Source organism: Chrysemys picta, chromosome 1 (assembly GCF_011386835.1).
Source record: "Chrysemys picta bellii isolate R12L10 chromosome 1, ASM1138683v2, whole genome shotgun sequence".
In the NCBI taxonomy this organism is placed as follows: Eukaryota; Metazoa; Chordata; order Testudines; family Emydidae; genus Chrysemys; species Chrysemys picta.
This window is the reverse complement of record NC_088791.1, coordinates 312,746,062-312,767,363: the sequence shown is the minus strand read 5'-3', so window position 1 is coordinate 312,767,363 and position 21,302 is coordinate 312,746,062. Positions and strand designations below refer to the sequence as shown.

The window sequence follows — 21,302 nt, the reverse complement described above, 5'->3', positions numbered from 1 at the left end:
CCGGCTTCCCCAGGTGGCAATTTAAAGGCAGCTGCTGGAGTCCCAGGACCTATAAATTGCCAGCAGAGCCCCGCTGCTGGAGCCCTGGGATAGTGGCAACGGGGCTCCGGAGGTTATTTAAAGGGCCGGGGTGGTAGAAGCAGGGGAGTCCTGGGCATTTTAAAGAGCCCCCGGAGCCCTGGAGTAATGGCGGGGCTCCGGGGGCTATTTAAAGGGCCCCGGGGCTCCTGCTGCCTCTATGGCCCCAGCCCTTTAAATAGCCACTGGAGCCCCACCACCGCTCCAGCAGGCTCTGGCGGCTATTTAAAGGGCCCGGGGCCGTAGAGGCAAGGGAGCCCCGGGCCCTTTAAATAGTCCCCAGAGCCCTGCTGCCAGAGCTCTGGGGTAGCAGCGGCACCCGGAGGCTCTGGCAGCGGTTTAAAGGGCCCGGGGCAGTAGTGGGGGCTGAGCCCTGGGCCCTTTAAACTGCTGCCGGTGCCCTTGGCTGCCACTGCTACCCCAGTGGGGGAGGGGGAGGGCACTTACCAGTACAGGGCAGGCCGGGGCTGGCTTTGACCCCCCATCCCTGCCCCTTTCGCCCAAGACTCTGCCCCTTCTGGGGGCCAGAGCCGGCCCCAACCCAGCCCTGTACCAGTAAGTCCCTATTTCTACTTTCACCCCTGCTCCCCTCCCCACAGACCAAGGAGATCCACCCCTCCCCTGTAGTCCAGGCAGGAGTGCGTTTGCTGCCGGGAGCAGGCATGCTCATCTGGGCAGTAGCTATGTGAGCTCTCCACGCTGAGCAGTTTCAGTGCTTCCTGGGACTTTGAATGGGGAGGGGTGCATGCCTCTGTACAGGGCTGGATTTATACCTTACCCGCCCCTAGTCACAGCATCTTCAGCATCCCATGCAGTGGTGAGCTGGAGCCGGTTCACACCGGTTCGTATGAACCGGTTGTTAAATTTAGAAGCCAGTTTAGAACTGGTTGTTAAAGGGCTGGGCAAACTCCGGGCCATGGGCCACATCCAGCCCACGGGACCATCCTGTCCGGCTCGCCTGAGCTCACAGCTGGGGAGGATCCCCTGGTCCCTCCCCTGCCTTCCCCCCCTCGCAGAGCCCAGCGCCAGCGCTCTGGACCATTCCTGGGCAGCTCTGCAGCTCCTGCCGCTTTGAGCGGCATGGTAAGGGGTTGGGGCTGCGAGCTGCAGCGGGACACGTGGCATCCATACACGCTGCCCTGAGCAGCATGGTAAGGGGGCCAGGCCGGGGCTGGGAGGAGGGGTTGGATAAGGGGCAAAGAGCGGTTGGAGGGGGCGGAGGTTCTGGGGGGGCAGTCAGGGGACAGAGAACGGTGGTGGGGTTGGTAGGCATGGGAGTTCCGGGGGTCTGTCAGGATGGTGGTGGATGGGGTCAGGCAGAGGTGAAAGTAAGCTGGTACACCCCGGTACGGCATACTGACAAGGGCCGGTGCGCCATACTGGGGTGGCCCAGCTTCCCCAGGTGGCAATTTAAAGGGCCTGGGGCTCCCAGCAGCAGCTGGAGCCCCAGGCCCTTTAAATTGCTGCCAGAGCCCCGCTGCTGGAGCCCTGGGGTAGCGGCAGCGGGACTCCGGGGGCTATTTAAAGGGCTGGGGCTCCCGCTGCCTCTACAGCCCCGGCCCTTTAAATAGCCGCCAGAGCCCCGCTGCCGGAGCCCTGGGGTAGCAGCAGCAGCTCGAGGCTCTGGCAGCGGTTTAAAGGGCCCGGGGTGGTAGCAGCGACCGAGCCCTGGGCCCTTTAAACTGCTGCCGGAGCCCCTGGCTGCTGCTGCTACCCCAGCAGGGGAGAGGGAGGGCACTTACCGGTATAGGGCGGGCCGGGGCTACACTGATGCTTTGTTGATCTAACTTTGCCACAAAAATCTCTATGCCTGTCATCGAGGTGGTTTTATTTTGTTGGCAAAGCAGGAGAATTTTGTCGGCAGGAGGAGCACTGTAGTGTGTGCACTTCTACTGTTTTGTTGACAAATCTGCCTTTTGCCAACAAAACTGTGTAGCGTAGAAACAGTCTAAATGTACAGTAGCATTTTAAAATCTTTTTAAAGGAGGGGGACTTGATTGGATAGGACTTTCCAATACTAATTTGTAGAGTTGGAAAATGTCAACAAGTAGTTTATCCATGACTTTAGTCTCTTTCTGTTAAAGGACATCACAAGCAGATTGATCTCCTCACATTACTTTAAATAATAGACATTACTTGATATTTTTAAACAATGGATTGATCAAGCAACTCTGCAGTCTTCAAATGTCCACTATTAGAACAGTGGTGTCTACTTGTGATTAGCTAGAAGTCATATGGTGTCACTGTTCTGATTGGTTGAGTGCACACGCATTTCTGCTGCTAATATACAAAGTGCAGAGAGGAAAACAAAACAGATCATGGAATCATTGTCCTCTTTGTGTTCATCAACCTCTCTCTTATGTCATTCACATGTACTTTGTTAGCTCTTCAGGGCAAGAGGCCATGTCTTTGTTTGGGATGTAATTAGCAGGTTTGCTTTTTGGTGACTCAAAATAATAATCAATAATAATATACAACCTTGAAACTTTATTTCCATGACGATACAGGCAGTAAAAAAAAAAATCGTGTAAATGGTGAAGGAAAGCTCATATAAATAGGAACGACAGAAAAGAATTATCTTCAGAAATTGGAGCTGAATATTCATGCAATATTCTGCAGTATTTTTCAAGCTTGAATAACTCCTGATTTTTATATAAATATCAAGGTGGTTAAGTTGCTGCTAGATGAATGAAACACCTGTTGCTAGTGATATGTCTATTAGAGAGCTGTCTGCTTTTGAATATGAGGTTGTGCTCATGATCTCTCCTTTTCTCACTTACTGATTAGCTTTGGGTTAAGAAAATATTTTTTGTAGTAAAAAGTATATTAGTCCATGGAGGTATAGTCTATAGCAATGTATCATGTACAAAGGAAAACAATAAATCTTAATACAACCTGAAGACCCAAGAAGCTGGAACAGAATCAACAATAGTGAATTCTAACTGGGATATTTTCAGAAATGATTAAAGTTAAACGAGCTTGAATCTTTCGTTTCATTAGGAATTGTTACTTCAAGTGAAAGTTGAGAGATTCTGAATCTTTTAAAGCAGCCAAAGAAAACGATGAATTATGTCTCATATAGCATATTTTCTTTTTCTTTTTTGCATGTTGGGTTATCATGTTGATAAAAAGGACCAAAAGAATGATTAAAGGATTGGGAGCAACTTCTGTTGATGAAAGAGACAAGCTTTCAGGCTATACAGAGCTCTTCTTCACGTCTGGGAAAGGTACTCAGAGTGTTAGGCCTTGGCTACACTCATGGATTCACAGCGCTGCCGTGGCAGCGCTGTGAAGCGCAAGTGTAGTCGCGCCGCCAGAGCTGCGAGAGCTCTCTCGCAGCGCTGCAAGTACTCCACCTCTCCGAGGGGAATAGCTTGCAGCACTGCGAGAGAGCGTGCAGCGCTGCAGGCGCTGATTACACTGGCGCTTTACAGCGCTGCACTCGCTGCGCTCGGGGGGGGTGTTTTTTCACACCCCTGAGCGCAGCGAGTGCAGCGCTGTGAATTGCCAGTGTAGCCAAGGCCTTAGAACTAAATACAAGGTGGAACAAATTTTTTAGCAGTAGTAGTTAACACATATTCTAAGGGACCATTCAAGGTGAAGTGACCCATTAACACCTCTGCAGTCATAGTACAAAAAGGTGAAGAGGGGGCAGGGTTAGGGGATTACAGATTGTTGTAGTAAACCATAAATCCAGTGTCTTTATTAAGAACATGATTTTTAATTTCTAGAAAAGTTATGCATTTAAGATCCCAGACTTGTCTTTTGAAGGCATTGTCCACATTTCCTTTGAGGACAAAGACTGAGATGTCAGATATGGAGTTATCATTTTGTGAAAATTGTTCATCCATTGTTTTTATCTTTTATCATTTTTCTGTCTGAGTTCATCCGAGAGTGTAGTTATTGTCTGGTTTCACCCACATAGTTGTTGTTTGGGAATTTAGGGCACTGGATGAGGTATACCACATGGTGTGATAGACATGTATAGGACTCATGGATCTTGAAAGATGTGTTGTGGGTTTTTTTTATCATTGTAGCAGTGGAGATATGTCTGTTGTTCTGGCAGAGTCTGGTGACACTTTGAATTGGTGTGTCCTGGTCTGTGGAAAGCTTGCTTCTGATAATGAGTTTGGCTAAGTTGGGGGTTGTTTGAAGGTCAGAAGAGGGGGTTTGGAAAAAGATTTCTTTCTGCATGTGGTCCCCCCATTGAATATGGGTTGTAATTGTTTAATGATACCCCATATGGGTTCCAGTGTGGGGTGGAAGGTGACAGCTATGGGTGTTTAGTTGGAGGGTTATTTTTTTTGTACCAAAGCAAGTTCTCTCTGGGTATATGGGTGGGCCATTCCATGATGCAATCTACATCTCTGCTAGAGCATCCTTGTTTGGTGAAGGCAGTTTTAAGTGTGTGAAGGTGTGTTTCCTGGACTTTCTCCTTGGAGCATATTCTGTGGTATCTGAGGGCCTGGATGTAGATAACAGATTTCTTGGTGTGTTTGAGGTGGTTACTCAAACTGTGGAGGTAGGTGTGGTGACCTGGGTTTCTAGTATATAGTTGTCTGTAGGGTTCCACGGTTGAAGCTGACTGTGGTATACAGGAAGCTGATGCTGGTATGCAAGTGGTCTAGAGAGAGTTTGATGGATGGTTGCTGGTTGTTGAAGTTGTGGTGGAAATCTATGAGGAAGTTTAGGTTGTTTGTCCAAAGGATAAAAATGTCATTGATGTATCACAGATATATCACTGGTTTCATGGAGCTTTTGTCCAGAAATTCTTCTTTAAGGTGACCCCTGAAGAGGCTGGCATGTTGGGTAGCCATGGCCACAGAATATGATTTTTACAATTTTTGTTATTCAAAATTATTTGGTGAAAGTTTTGCAGCAAATGAAAATAATAATGAGACTGTGGAACTCATACCCAGAGCATATTAACATGTCCACAGATTACACTGTCTTCGGTTCAATATATAAAATAATCTTCTTAGACCTAGCTTTCCTACAATAAGCAAACACACAAACAACATGTTCTTCCTCTTGGTAGTTGAAGGTACTGCGATATTATGCTGATGAACACAGAATAGAGAGAGATTCATAGTTATGATACAACTTAAATATTGACAAAGCCTTTAGGATTTGAGGTATCTTTGAACCTTATAATTGCAGGTGCATAAACTTTTGAAAACTAGGACCATGGTATTACACCTCTACCTCAATATAATGCTGTCCTCTGGAGCCAAAAAATCTTACCGCATTATAGGTGAAACCGCGTTGAACTTGCTTTGATCCACCGGAGTGCGCAGCCCCGCCCCTCCCCCCCCCAGAGCACTGCCCTACCGTGTTAAATCCGAATTCGTGTTATATCGGGTGGCATTATATCAAGGTAGCGGTGTATTTTCTTCTTTCACATAAATTGATTTTTATTGGAATATGTAACTGCAAACATAACTGGAATATTTCCAAATACAATATTTGCCTTTCATATAAAATGACCCTGGTTCAACAAACAGAAGCAAATATGCACATCATGTTCCTCTTAAAAGGTATCAGGAAAGATTATATACAGCTCTTCTAGATGAAATCAAGAAAAAGTCAAACTACAGTAACTAAGCATCCAAAAAGCTGCTATCTTAATGGGTACTTAGTGTAGTTTGTTACCCAATGCACAAAATTGAGCTCCCATGAGTTACTAATAGCTCAAAAGAAGATAAAAAGTTCATTGTTTATTACTTGCATAGTATATAAGCTATTCTTGAGGCAAATAGTTATGAATAATAGCTTCTGCAATTACACTATTCAAGATGACAATTATAAGAGCTATCAATGCTTGTTCTTCAGCGTGTTGATCACCAGCTGGAGACAGAAAGAAATTTTACTCCCTGCACATGATATTCTGTGTATTCTGGGGATTTTATGCCTCCCACTAAAGCATCTGATATTTATCAGGGTCAAAGACAGAATAATGAATTAGAGAGACCACTGGTTGATTTTGCTGTGGTCATTTGTATTCTGTGCAAGACTACTTGTAAGCTAGGCAACAGTCTCAAAAGTGTTTGTCACAGGTGTACCCTTTCTACAAGGTGGTGTTGACAGCAAAAAGGGCCGGATTCAAATACTTAGTTGTTGCTCCTAAAATATACAAAACATTGCCAGCTTGAGGTGCCCCACCCCCAGTCCTCAACAAGTATGGGAAAAATAATTTTTCTTTGAGCAGTGTCCCTATGGATACTCTACTTTAGGTGCACTTGTGTCCCTGAGTGTAGGATCAGAGATCTTCGATAGCAGTGCCTGTTGGGGTGATGGGGAAATCCTCCCCTTCTCGCGCTGTGACCAGCAACTATATAACACTGTTCGGTCCAACCGCCCTCAGTTCCTTCTCAACCACCCTTTGCAAGGGACAGAATCTCTAGCAAAGCCCTTCATAGGAAAGTCTTTACTGCCTTTAGTAGTGTTAGTGTTTTTGTTAAAAGTTTATACTTGATACTCATTTCCATTTCTTAGTTTTTCCCTCCTGAAAAAAAATTCTTTCCTCCTTGTTACTCCTTAGGTTAGAATAGTATTTTTTTCTATGTTCTTCCCTACAGGGAAGTTCCCCCTTACATGGGGCTATGCCAAGATTCCCCAGGTTTAATAGGTGCCTCACCTGCTATGAGACCATCCCTGTAAGCAACAGCCAATCATGGTACATTTGTTGCTTAGGAGAGGGGCAAATACCACAGAAGTACACGGATTGCCTCAACTTAAAGGCATGGACCTGAAAGAACCATAACCTGAAGCTAAAAATTTTAATGATGAACAGTGCATTGTGGCCAGACTCAGACCCTGGCCCCAATACCTGTCCTGTGCAACAGTTGCCACCGGCACTGTCAACTGCCGCCCCGCACTTGCCGCGAGCTGTAAAGAGAAAGGCCACGGTCTCTCACAAAGATGGCAAGAAATGAACCCTGAGCTCACCTATCAAGGAGCCATCACAAAAAAGAGTCCCCTACAAGGTCAGTAACCTCAACATTTTCCACAGAGAGACTTAGCTCCAGTGACCACCCAGAGACCTCCAGTACTGGCACTACTGATAAGTCCCAGGACCCTAAGAGGACAGGACCATGCAAGATGGTACCGTCACATGATACCAGCGAAGAAAGGCCCAAAGCTGCACAGTTGGCACCGGCTGCTCCAACTAAACCTATGGCATCAAGTGCTTCAACACCAATGAAGCCTTCGGAACCACCTACTGGTTAATTGGGAGAATGCAAACTGAGCTCGTCACTGCCAGCACAAGCAACGTCTGCACCGATGCCCAGACCTTCCACAGCACTGATGCAAGCACAACCCATGGCATTTATGATGTTGATGCCAGTACTAAAAGAATTCAGGTTCCCGAGAGACCTGACCATCTCGGAAATCCCAGACTCACTGCTCCTCTGCACCGAGCTTCCAGTGGTACATATCTCTCTCCTGGAGATGCAACTGATACGGCACTGATTTCCATCACCATCTAGAACCAGCCCCCCTTTTCCAGCAAGGAGGAAGAGGAAGATGAAGAGGTTTACTCAATTGCACCATGTACCCCCCCCATACCAGGGGGGCTGTACAATGTGAACCTTACACATACCCTCGGTATCAGGAGACCAGAACTGACACAGGATCTTGGTACAGGCACCTGTGGAAGCCACGCCATATCCCTATCCCTCCACACTGGGACCCTTGGGTTGTGTACAGGCAACACTTTGCTAAACCACCCATTAATCAAAGGGACCAACACAGCACTCTCCATCCTCATCAATATCCAGGCCTCTCAAACCTGAGGTAGAAACTTTATAGAGGACCACAATTAAGAACTGGAGAAAGAGGTTACACCACCTGCCAACATCTCATCCTCACCAGATGAAGCAATCATGCCATCACCTCCAACATCTGCTGATGATTTTAAACATTTTCAAGAACTGTTTCATAGAACAGCATACACTCTTCAAAGCCCACTGGAGGAAGTGCGAGAATTACAACATAAGCTGCTGGACATATTAACAGACCTCCATATCAGCTAAAATCGCACTTCTGGTCAATGAGGCTTTATTGGGCCCAGCCAATGTGATCTGGCAGACTCCAGCATCAAAGAATCTGACGTGCCTTCCAAAATCTGAGATGGATGAGGTGTGGCTCATGCTGTCAGAAGTCTTAAAAGAGCAATAGTCTGATTCAGAAACTACAGAACCCAAGCCACCAAAAAAGAAAATCAACCTTTTGCCGGTGGCATCTGACTCAGATGGTGAAAATGAACATGTGTTGGTCTGCACTGCTTTGGATCGTTATCGAGCAGAACCCATCATGAGCATAGACGCATGTCCTCTGGAATGGTGGTTGAAGCATGAAGGGACATATGAATCTTTAGCGCATCTGGCACGTAAATATCTTGTGACGCCGGCTACAACAGTGCCATGCGAATGCCTGTTCTCATTTTCAGGTGACATTGTAAACAAGAAGTGGGCAGCATCCCTGTGTAAAACACCCATCCCTGTGTTATCTTTGGCAGTAGTCCTCCACTTCAGTTTCTCCATCTGCCAATGTGAACATCCAATGAACCAACCCACCATTTTCCCTCCATTCTCAGTTTGGTTTCAGTGGTTAGTGGAGTCTGAGAGTACACCTAAGTCCATATCCAAACTGTTGGGGGAGGTGGGAGGAGGTTGCTGTCTGGCTTCTGTGAAGAGACACCTTGCCTCAATCTCTGTGTTATCACCTCTTATTTCGCCACTTTCTTTAGTTATGCTGCTGTCTGTCTTTCAGTGCACTGCCATCTCTACACTTTTGTGGTCTAGTTTTGAGGCTCCACCACCTAACCAAGCTACAGTTAATACAACTCTAGAAGGGCTAGATAGGGGGAACCTTGCTGGCACCATCTCTCACCACAATGCCAAGTCTGGTTCCTCAGAATCCACCACCTAACCAAGCTATAGACATTTCAGCTCTAAAGGTGCCTGGTTGGACAAGTCCTTACTAGTTTCACTCATCTCTATCACTGCATTGTGGAGATGCACATCATAGTGGTAGAGGTAGGTAGTGTGGGTGTACATATGCATGCAACACCTTTCTTACCCTTTTCTTTCTAAGCACCAGTACCCAGCATTGTAAGACTGAGATTTTGGTTAGGGTAGCTACTCACTCAGGGCATATTAAATACAGTTCTGTTGCCCTTGTGTCACACAGGAAGCAACCCCATGCTCCCTAAACCTCTGACTGTCAGCAGCTGGGACTGGACGACAGGATGGATCACTCGTTATTTGCCCTGTTCTGTTTATTCCCTCTGAAGCATCTGGCCCTGGTGACTGTCAGAAGACAGGATCCTGAGCTAGATGGACTATTGGTCTGGCCCAGTATAGCCATTCTTATGTTCCTTTGTTCTTATAATAACATTTCATTACCCCTATACCCAAAACTGAAATTAATTTTAAATAAAATAACCAAAGTGTTCACACTGTGATGATGGGTAATAAACATAAAGATAAGGGCTGTCTCATTCTGTATCTTCCTCTGGCTCACCAATAATTGGTGGCAGAGAGCTTCTTCCCTCTAAAGCTGCAGACCACTGGTTTACACAGGGAGTGTACAGAATGGAAAAGGTCACTATGCTATGCAGTTGTAATGACTGCTGATTGACCTACTTCCTCTACCTTATAGTGTCTGTCTTTAATATAAGCTACACAGGAGGTAGATATGGACTATCAGGTTCTGTCATACAGAGATTTTTGTGGGGAGGTTGATGGCAGCCAGTTCACCCCACTCATCCAGCAGGGTACTGAACAAATTGCCAAGGCCAGTGGGGGCCTGTTTCATCTCCAACAAAAGTCAACTCCCAGTCATTCTGAGAAACCCTTCTCCTTTTCTTCACCCCCACAGGCTCTCTAGCCTATCAGGTAGGGAAAAGAGATCTTTCCTTATTCCCTCCACTATAAGAGAGACACTTTGCTCCCCATCAGGAAGGTGAGAGGCCTTTATTATTGAAATAATTTGTTTGGGAAAAAAAAAGAACAGTGCAAATAAGAACAATATTTCAATTCTTTTTCCTGTTTACAACCCTAAGGGAATAAATTAGTTAAGAAACTACCAGAGCCATTATATTATTCATTTTCTTTAAAACAGACTATTTTTTAAAGGACACAGGCAGGAAGAGTTGTGTTCAGTATAATCCAGTGTAACTACGGCTGAGGGCCTAACATTGGGTCTGTTATCAAGCAGAACTAGCTAATAATGCAAGGGTGTAAAAGACAGTGCACTAGGGTATGATCTTGAAAGGTACTGATGCTCTCACATGACCTGGTCCTAACTAGGTAATCACAGAAAGAAGCAAAATACATACATATCTTATTGCAATGGGTTTTGATTTGGATTTTTAATGAGTAAATGGAAATCATTGCTTGAAACCAAACCTAATTATTGTTTCTGATCTTCTTGTTTAATTTTGTAAATAATGCCAAATATCCAAAAGTGGGAAAAATCCTGATCTCTTTTACAAACAGAACCCCATTAATTCCACGTAGCTGAGACAAGGAAGCAATCATTCAGCTAACATGGTCCCTTTCTGCCACCTTGTGGCACAACTGTGTTTGCAAAGGTACTGTTGCTGCTACTCTGAAACCTGTTATATAATATGCTCAGTGTATGTTAGACTTTAACTTTATTACTTTTAGCTATTTCTGAGTATTTTCAGCAGATTAATTTCAAGTATTTTCCAGACAAGGTTAGTGGTCGTAGCTCTCAAATGTTAGGCTACTTACAGCATGCATATAAATGTACTGAGTGAAATCCTGAAATCCTAGCCCCATTTAAGTCAATGGCAAAACTTAAATGGGTTAGGATGTCACCAACTGTGTTTAGAATGTTTTGGTTTATATCAAGTAAAAATAAAGATTATAAAAATGCATTTTCAAATATGAATATTTGTATCAGAACAATTATGGTCTCACTGAAAACTACACCTTAGAAATGTAAATTGCAGTGTTTTTGCCTAAAGCACCATATAGTATGATCTTGAGTTCTTTCTGCACTGTCATAGAGGATACTCTGTTGGTTTTGAAACAACTACCCACTGTTTCAAGTCTGCATAAAGAAATAGGAACCTATCATCTTTTATAGAATTCCTCACATCACTATCTCAGAATGTTTTATAAGTTCAAAGGTGGTTTTTTTTAATAAAATAAAGAAACTTTTTAAGAATATGCTACAGCCAGATTTCCTCTACTTGCTTTCAGATTGGAATCACCAACTCGGTCTTTGAGCATGGATGCACCAAAAGGGATTAATATTAAAGCACAAGCTGGCAATATTGAAGCTCTCTCTCAGATGGATATCAAATTGCATAGCAGTGAGGGAGTGGTGAGTATGATCAATGATATTTTTATTATTGTGGTTTATATTGATGCCATTTAATATTGCCATCAATGTCATTAAGTCATTTTAAAGTGACTGTATTATAATTGTTCAGGTTTTAGCAAATACACTGATAGTTCCAGATAATGATGCCATAATAATACATTTGTTTACAGGGCAAGGATTAAATAATAATGTAAAATTAGATGGTGTTGAAAGAGTTTAAAAAATGCTAAGAAGTCACTTCTATCCTAGCACAGTGATTATTTTTTTTTAATTTATTTTATTTATTTATTTTTTAAGTGAGTGCTCTGCTTTGTTCCATTCAGTTTCTGTAGTTCTGGAACATGAGAGGTAGAGTGATAACCTAATACATACTGAAATGCAAGAGGACAGATGTCCGGCTCCCATTGAAGTCAGTTGACTTTAGCCATTGATTTCAGTGGAAGCAAGAAAAGACTCTAGGAGAAAAATCTTAAAGGAATTAAGTGCCTAAGACAAGTCAGTCCTTTCTAGTGAAAGACTAAAGGGGTGGTGGTGTCCACCTTTATACTCAGTAGCCCACTGGTAGGGGCACTCACCTGGGAAGTGGAAAAGCCTAGGTGTGATTCCCTGTTTTCCAGCTTGAATGCAGGTCTCCTATCTCTTAGGTGAATGCCTTCACCACCAGACTGTCAGGGGTGGGATTTTTGCAATCTCTCCTGTTGACCCAGATCCTCTATGTATAAATGACAGTGCTTAATTTGTAATGAAAGAGGTGCCCGGGCTCAAGGAATAAGGTGCTAGGGCTAAAGCAATATTTTTTTTACTTTAATAAACTGATGCAGCAAGCCCAGAGGTGCCGGGGTGATGAACTGCCAAGCCTAGAGGTGCCCCAGCCACAAATTAAGCACTGATAAAATACATATTCATTGGAGCAGGGACTGGACCACTGGTCTCCTAGGTGAGAGACCTTAGCATTCATTCTCGCGCTTTCTCTCTCTGCCCCAATGAGTATTAAAGTATTTGTACATAGTGGAACAATTTCTACAGTCCAGAATATCCTACAGTCTGGTGATTAGGGTCCTCATTTATGATATGGGAGACTTATGGTGTAGTCCAGGGGCAGGCAAACTTTTTGGCCTGAGGGCTGCATCGGGTTTCGTAAGTTGTATGGAGGGCCGGTTAGGGGAGGGGGTCGTGGCCCGGCCTCCACCTCCTAAATGTCTACTCCACCCCACCCTCCCCGGGACTCCTGCCCCATCCAACCACCCCTGTTCCCTGATGGCCCCACTGGGAACCCTGCCCCATTCACACAACCCCGCTCCCTGGCCCCTGACCGCCCCCGGACCTCCGCCGCCCCATCCAACCTCTCCTCTCATTCTTGACCACCACCCCAAACTCCCCTGCCCTCTATCCAACCCCCCTGCTCCCTGCCCCCTTACCACGCTGCCTGGAGCTCCGGTAGCTGGCGGCACTACAGCTGCACTGTCTGGCTGGAACCAGGCCACGCCGCCACCGCCACCGCCACCACACAGCTCAGAGCACCGGGTCAGGCCAGGCTCTGCAGCTGCGCTGCCCCAGGAGCTCACAGCCCCGCTGCCCAGAGCATTGCGCCAGCAGTGGAGCAAGCAAGCTGAGGCTGTGGGGGAGAGGGGACAGCAGGGGAGAGGCCAGGGGTAGCCTCTCGGGCCAGGAGCTAAGGGATCGGGCAGGACAGTCCCATGGGCTGGATGTGGCCCGCGGGCCGTAGTTTGCCCACCTCTGTTCTAGTCCCTACTTCAAATGAGGCAGAGCAAGGATTTGAAAACAGTCTCCATATGACCACCTGGCTGTTGGGTATTCAGGAACACACATATGCCTTAGCCTGAAAAATTCCTGATCTTGGTATCCCCAGTGTATTTTATGCAGGCCTGATCTGGTAGGTGTGCTACCCGATTGAGCCCCACAGGCAAGACAGGCCAGGGAACGCCTAGTTTGAGTATCCCGCTGGAACTTAAGCAAGAGCTAGGGCACTGAGCAGCTTGGTGGTGTTAGGACTTAGGTAGTTTTGCGCATGCCCACTGGCGAAAACATAGGCACCTGGGGAACAGGCTTCAGAGGCAGCTGAGTGGGTGTTTAGAGGATCTCAGTGTTTCCTAAATACACCTCTACCCCCATATAACGCGACCCGATATAACACGAATTCTGATATAACGCGGTGAAGCAGTGCTCAGGGAGGCGGGGCTGCGAACTCCGGCAGATCAAAGCAAGTTTGATATAACGCCGTTTCACCTATAACATTGTAAGATTTTTTGGCTCCCGAGGACAGCGTTATATCGGGGTAGAGGTGTATTGGATTTAGGTTCCTAAAGTGGCAGGTAGATTCCTAAGTCCCTTTGTGGATCTTGCCCACCGGTGCAGCTGTAGTGCCGCCAGCCACTGGTGCTCCAGGCAGCGTGGTAAGGGGGCAGATAGCAGGGGCGTTGGATAGCCTAAATCCTACTGACTTTCAATGAGATCTAAACGACAGATTTTTGAAGGTATTTAGGTGCCTACAGATAGGCACCTTTGTGAGATTTTCCCAAAGCACTTAGGCTTGAATTCACTAAGGTATTTAGGTGTTGTGATGTTGAGTGTCACTCCACCTAACTTTTAGGCATTTAGAAAATCACAGGAACAGCACTGTGATCCACAAAGTCTGCATTAGGTGCCTAGGCTCCATCTATCATGAATGAGGAGAGACAGGCATCTTAGACTGTAACTCACAAAAGCCAGTATCCTAATCCTATGTCTACATAGAATCATAGAATATCAGGATTGGAAGGACCTCAGGAGGTCATCTAGAGTCCAAACCCCTGCTCAAAGCAGGACCAATCCCCAGACAGCCTTTTGCCCCCGATCCCTAAATGGCCCCCTCAAGGATTGAATTCACAACTCTGGGTTTAGCAGGCTAATGCTCAAACCACTGAGCTATCCCTCCCCCACTAGAGAGCTTACAGCGGCACAGCTGTACCAATGCAGTTGCACCACTGTAAGATCTCTCGTGTAGCTGCTCTATGCTGACAGGAGAGAGCTCTCCCATCAACATAATTAAACCACCCCCAACGAGCTCTCCCACGGACACAGCTCTGTGCACACTACCACCTATGCTGGTGAAATTTATGTCGCTCAGGGGTGTGTGTGCTTTTTTCACACCCGAGTGACAAAAAATTTACCAACATAAATGGTAGTGTATACATGGCCTAAGTGGGGAGTTGCCTAAACTAGCCAATGGGAGATGCTGGCAAGAGGGGTGTGTGCTAAGCCCTGCCCCTCCTGGAGATAAACACCTCACTGTAGCCTGGACTTAGACATCTAGCCCTGATAGTGAGTCTCAGCTGTGAACCCTCTGTTCAAGTTAGGCACCTAAGGCATTTTTGTGCTGACCAAGAGAAGGTGCTGCCTCATAACTTTTAGCTCCAGTGGTTAGGGTACTCACATGAGAGGCAGGAGACTCCCAGTTCAAGTCCCCCTCCACATGAGAAGGAGAAGGGATTTCAATGCAACTTCCACATGAGAACCCAAACCACAGAGCTATGGGATAGCCTGACCAGGGCCCTCCTTCAATCTGTCCTGTTGAAGCTGCTGCACTGTGGAGAACTAAAGAGTTCTTCTTCAAGTAGCATCTCTATGGGTGCTCCACTCTAGATGTGCTTGCACCCCATGCACCTCAGATCAGAGATTTTAGGTAGCTGTGTCTGTTCAGCCCACGCATATGCCCACTACAGCCTCATGCCTGGTACCAGGCCTTCTCAACCGCCTTGGCCTGAGACGCAGCCTCAGCAGCATCCAAGTTGAACATACGTCGACTGTATTTGTATCTCATTCTTACTAGTTAGTTAGTGTTAGTTCTTAGAATTTCCTCATGTTAGTTAGCTGTAATAATTTGTATAGCTTTTTAAAAAAACTTCTAAAAGATTTTACTTATACTTTTAGGATAAGGACTGTTGTCCTTTCACCTATTTTTTGCTTTTTGTTTTTTTGTTTCTCCTCTCAGGGGAACCTCAGCCCTGGGAGGGTATGCCTGGTTCTCCTGGGCGTAAATGCTGCTTTTTGTGCCGAGAGGCTATCCTGGTCAGAGACAGACACTCCTTGTGTGCCTGCTGCCTTGGGGAGTCACATGTTCCCCCAAAGCGTAATTTGAATCTGCAATTAAAATTGAGGGCCAGAAAGAACTAGGAACTTAAACTACGTCTCCTCATAATGGAGAGCTCACTCTGACCAGCTTCTGACCCCAGCCAGGGGGACCTCCTCCCCCATACAATGGTCTCTGGGCAGGTCAACCACTTCAGCTTCCTCAGCACAGCAATGCCCTACAGCACTGAAGAGGAAATCTCTGGACTCCTGTTAAAAAGACCCTAGAAAGTGGCCTTTAAGTCCTCTGGGTAGAGAATCTACCTCAAAGAGACAGTCTCCAATTCAGACAACTGCTTTGGTACCTACCAGTTTCCCACAAGACTGTAGGTTCTTTAGGTACTGTGACCACCAGCAGGCCTAAGAATCCTAAGGGTTCCAGCTCTGGAAGATTGGTATCATCAGGTGATTGGAACAGCAGAGAGAAGACCAGCTCTTCTGAATTGGTACTGACAGAGTCTACTAGGACGTTGGTACCCAGCACTTCAGCTTCGCAAAGGACCAGACCAACACCTACTGGCCATGCATCAGAGCGCATGAGATTTTCAGTACCATCGGTGCCTTCTGCCACAGTTACCTCTGCCCAACTTACTTCATCAGTACCATCCACTGTTACAGTACCACAAGAGTTTTGATTTCCTCAGACTTGGCAGTAACAGGAACACCTGAATGTCCCCAGTTTGGCACTGACCCATTCTCAGTACTGAGAACCTCTCGGCCTTATCTCTATGTGTGCTCCACCTCTACGAAGTGACAAGGAGGCAGAAGATGATGGGGATTTTTCATCAGTCTCCCACATTACTGTCCAAGGCTTTCCTTTCCATTATCAAGGAACCTTCTATCCTGAGACCTCTAAAAAGTCAGACTATCTTTGTGAGAGACACACTCCACCCGCTGGTATGGATACCCTTGGTTGCCTCCTCCCATGTCTTATGTACAGCCTCAGTGGCCACACTGGGACCCTTGGATGACTTACCACCAACAATTCTCCAGGTCCCCTAATGCTTCTTGCCGGGAGAAGAACAGACAATCCCCACCAGCCTTTCTCTGTAGGGTTCCTGATCCACAAGAGACCTTTTGAGGAGCAGGAAGTGAGATTGGACAAAGAAATCTCTACAACCTGCAACTCTCTACCCCTACAAGTAATATCTCTTCCTCTTCTCAGATAAAATTTTCTTGCCTCCTCCACTGTCCTTGGCCAATGATTTTAAACAGTTCCAAGACCTCATTAAAAGGATAGGTGACTCCTTGCAAATTCCACTGGAAGGAAGGTTAGGAGTCCTAGAATAAATTACTTAACATTCTGTACACTTCTTTATCTGCTTGAATCACGCTATATGTTAATGAGGCCTTGTTAGACCCTGCAAAAATAATTTGGCATACCACAGTCACAACACCAGCAACCTGTAAGAGGGTGGACAAAAAATAGTACATTCCCTCAAAGGAATCTGGATTTTTATTTTGCATCCATCCCCCAACTTGCTCGTAGTTGATGCTATGAATGAACATGGCAGTCAGCTCCATATGATAGAGACCTAAAGTATCTTGATTTATTTGGCCGTAAGTCATACTCATTGGCTATCTTACAATTTAGGATTGCCAATGATCAAGTTATCATGGCAAAATACATCCAAACTAACTATTCAAAGCTGAATGCCTTTAATTAGCATCTTTCAACAGACCAGAGGGAGCAATTCCAGGTGATCATTGCACAGGGCCAACTGCTCGCAAGAACATCTCTGCAGGCCTCGCTGGATGCCACTGACACAGCTGTTCTTTCTGTCTCCATGGCAGTAGTCACAAGGAGCCTCCTGGCTTCAGCTCCTAGGTTTTCTGAGGGAAGGCCAAAATACAGTTGAGGACCTTCCTTTTGACAGATTGAAGTTGTTTGTGGAAAAAAACGATGAATCTCTTCATAACTTAAAAGACTATAGAGCCACTTTGCACTCTCTGGGAATTTACACCCCTGCACAAAAAAGAAAGTTCAGTAAGGCCCAGATGGCACAGAGATCTCATCCAACCCAGTTTCCTGCCTCCCAGAGACATTACAAACCTTAACATAAGAGACAACAGTCCCAGAAGAAGAGACCAGCTACTTCTTAGGCATCAACCTCACTACCCACAACTTCAAAACACCAATTTTGATGGGCTGGTTAAGGTGCTGAGTTGCCATCCCCACTCTTAATCTCCATGTGTTCCTTGCTTTGGTGACCACCTTTCTCATTTCTGGCAGAATTGGGAACATAGCACTATGGACAAGTGGGTGTTGGAGATCATTTCAACAGGATATTCCATCCACTGTACCTCCCTCCCCCGAGCCTACCACCCTTCCCCATCCCTCCTCAGGGACCTCTCTGATGAACACATTTTGCGGCAGAAAATCAACTCTCTTCTGAATCTGGGTGCTATATAACCTGTTCCCATGCAACACAGAGGGAAGGGATTTTATTCCTGGTACTTCCTTGTTACAAAAAAGAATGGCAGTTGGAGACCTATTCTAGATCTAAGATTATTCAACAGATTTATAAAGATTCAGAGGTTCAATATGATAACTCTTGCAGTAATAATTGCATCATTGGACCCAGGGGACTGGTTCTTGACCCTCAACCTTCAAGACGCTTACTTCCATATAAGAGAAGGTTCCTACAATTCACTGTGGGTCAAGAGCACTTTCAATACACAGTGCTCCAGTTCAGTCTCTTGTCTGCACCCTGAGTGACCCCAAAAGTTCTTTCCCTGGTAGTGGCTAAACTTCACAGACAAGGATCACTGATTTTCCCATACTATGATGATTGCTTGCTCAAAAGCAGTCCCTCAGTGAAGCTTCAGTGGCCACTCAGAGGGCTGTAGACCTATTTCTCAGGCTGGGACTACAATTAACTCCTGAAAGTCCACCTTAACCCTGGTGCAAATTCTGGAGTTCATAGAAGTTTACCTCAATGCAGTAACAGCCAAAGCATTCCTCCCTTCACACTGGTTCATAACTCTAATCAATTTAGTCACTACAGTACAAGTCAGCCCTAAAACATCTGCCAGAAACTATCTTCAGCTATTGGGACATATGGAGGTTGGCACCATAGTAATAAATCATGTGAGACTTCACGTGCGCTGCCTCCAAGGGTGGCACAGAACTGTTTATTTGCCAAGCAAACAGAGTTTAAACACACTACTCTCCATGCCTTGGGTAGTAAAAAATATCCTTCGACTAGGTGGAAGAACCCTTACAATGGATAATGGGGAGGATGGAGGTGAAAAATATTTTAGGTTACACCAGTGTTTGAATTTCATCTACTTTTAGGTATATGTGTCACAAGTAGATTCTTTCCTGCTATGTAACAGCACTCTCTTCACAGCCTCAGAACAGGTTGTTTCTAACCCCATGAATTGTGCCTTGAGTCAAAGAACCCCAAGGGTTGGGGTGATGGAGTTGACCGCCATCATGAGAGAGGAGATGGGAGACAGTCCAGAGAGTGATCAGTTGCATCTGACAAAGTGGGCATTCACCCACGAAAGCTTATGCTCCAATACATCTTTTAAGAATAAGGTCACACTGCGACTGCATCCCAAGTTCCTACCAAAGGTATCTTCGGACTTCCACATGAATCAACCTATCCACCTTCCAATTTTCCACCCTAAGCCACCCCTGGATAAAGGAGATGTGACATTACATTACATTGATGTCGGGAGGGCATTAGCCTTTTAACTAAACAGGACTAAGCCCTTTAGGAAATCTTCCAGACTATTTCTCTCCATTGTGGACAGAACTAAGGGATCTCTGATTTCCAAGCAAAGACTCCCTAGATGGGTATCTGGCTGAATTACCTACTGCTATGAGTCTCAGGAGCTTCAACCTACCTCTAGAGTATTAACTCACTCCACAAGATCCCCCTCTACTTCAGTAGCCTTTCTTAAGAATGTTCCCACCATGGAAATATGTAGAGCCGTGACTTGGACCTCCATTCATACATTTGCTGAACTATGCAGTTACTCATGCCTCAGCTTCTGATGCCATATTTGACTCTACTGTTATGTCTTTGGTCTTAGACTCAACGCTGAAGCCCCATCCTTTTGTAGAGGGTACTGCTCAAAAGTCACCTAGTGTGGAGCACCCACAGGGACACTACTCGAAGAAGAACAGGTTTCTCACCCTGTGCAGTATCTGTGGTTCTGCGAGATGTGTCCCTATTACTGCTGCACTACCCGCCCTCCTCGCCTCTACTTTGGAGTTCTTTACAACAGGCTCTGCAGTAGAAAAGAAACTGAGGATGGTTTGCCCGCACAGCTCTATATAGCCTTGGTGCAGGGCACAAGACTGCAGGGAGTGCAAGACAGATGCTGCTACCTAAAATTTCCCAATCTGAGCTGCATGGAGCACAAGCACACCTAGAGCAGAGCACCCATAGGGACACCATCTTGAAGTTCCTGCACAGGGTGAGTAACCTTCTCATTTGGAGCAGGGGGACTGGATTCTGGGCCTCCCACATTGGGTGGGAGTGCCCTAACCACCAGGCAATAGAGTCACTCTCACACTTATGTTTTCTCTCTCGCTCTGTTCCCCTCCCCCAATAACTCTTTAACTACTTATCCACAGTGAAATGTAAACAGGAGAGCTTGAGAAAACACCACATCAGAATAGCCCATAGCCCAGTGATGAGAGCAACCTGAAAATTGGCTGATCCCTGTTCAAATCCTTTCTTTTCATCAGGTAGAAAGGGGAGTTGGATTGAGGCCCTCCCACATCCCAGGTGAGAAACCTAACCACTGGGCTAAAAGTTGCTAGGAGTCCTTTTCCTTCTTCCTTTCCCCATGCTCCCAGCCAGCTGTTTTGTGTGAATTTACCTGAGAGACCTGATCTGGTAGACAGCCTCTGAGCATGCCTACCAGATTGGGCCACACACGTGAGCTAGGTGAGCAAATGTCTGTCTTCCCTGTTTTGTGAATTGCTCTCTGGGAATTGGTCAGCAGACAGGTGCCCGGATGCTCAGAGTGAGGCAGCAGTACATATGCCCAGAGACAGGAACGTAGATGCTGAGGGAACTCTGATTACAAGATCTTAGGCACCGAGTGAGGTTAGGTGTACACAGGGTTCAGTGAATTGCAGGGGAGCCTAAAACTGGGACTTAGGCCCCTAACCCCAGATTTAGGTGCCTAAGTATCTTTGTGCAGCTGGGCCTTAGTGCCTAACTCCCACTGCCAATAGGATTTAGATACCTAAATATCTTTGAGGATCTGGTCAAAGTGCCTAAGTCATTTAGATGCTTCTGAAAATTTAACCTCTTAAACTCCGTTATTGCTACATCTAACAAACCCATTTGTCCTGCTTTCTCCCATACAGCTTCTGCTCGATGCTGAAACTGTGCGGCTGCCCAAATTGCCTGAAGGGACAAGGGGTGGATCTGATAGATCTCAGGAACTCTATGAGATCTGTGTTTGTCCAGATGGAAAGCTTTACTTGTCAGCAGCTGGTCGGTATTCAACTTGCCAGGAATACAGTCATGTCTGTCAATAAAGCACCTACCTATGCCACATTTTCTCTGGCTATTCTCACTGAATTTTATATTGTTTTGTAGCAGAGTTTCCAAGATTTTAAAAACAATCGCCGTAATCTGGGAAACACGTTTGCATCCAGAATTCTAGATTGTAAGGGAAAAAAAGCAAAAGAGCACAATTAAAATTTTACCTTCAACAGAAGTGTTTGAGCTAAACTAAATGTTCTGGAAATGACATTTGGAAGT

At 45.8% G+C, this 21,302-nt stretch overlaps 1 protein-coding gene across 7 annotated transcripts in view; it reads left to right on the top strand.

Moving 5' to 3' along the window:
• The window catches only part of SGCG (sarcoglycan gamma), a 174,196-nt gene extending 153,101 nt beyond the window's left edge, over positions 1-21,095 (top strand). For 6 of the 7 annotated variants that reach the window (XM_065595033.1, XM_065595020.1, XM_065595008.1 and 3 more), the window contains 2 exons: positions 11,316-11,439; positions 20,903-21,095. In XM_065595033.1, coding sequence (XP_065451105.1) covers positions 11,316-11,439; positions 20,903-21,076 — 298 coding nt within the window. In that variant the 3' untranslated portion in view covers positions 21,077-21,095. Of the gene's footprint in view, positions 1-11,315; positions 11,440-20,158; positions 20,313-20,902 lie in introns of all 7 variants that reach the window. The other variant, XR_010601004.1, reaches the window with a different exon arrangement.
• The last annotated feature ends 207 nt before the right edge of the window (positions 21,096-21,302 follow it).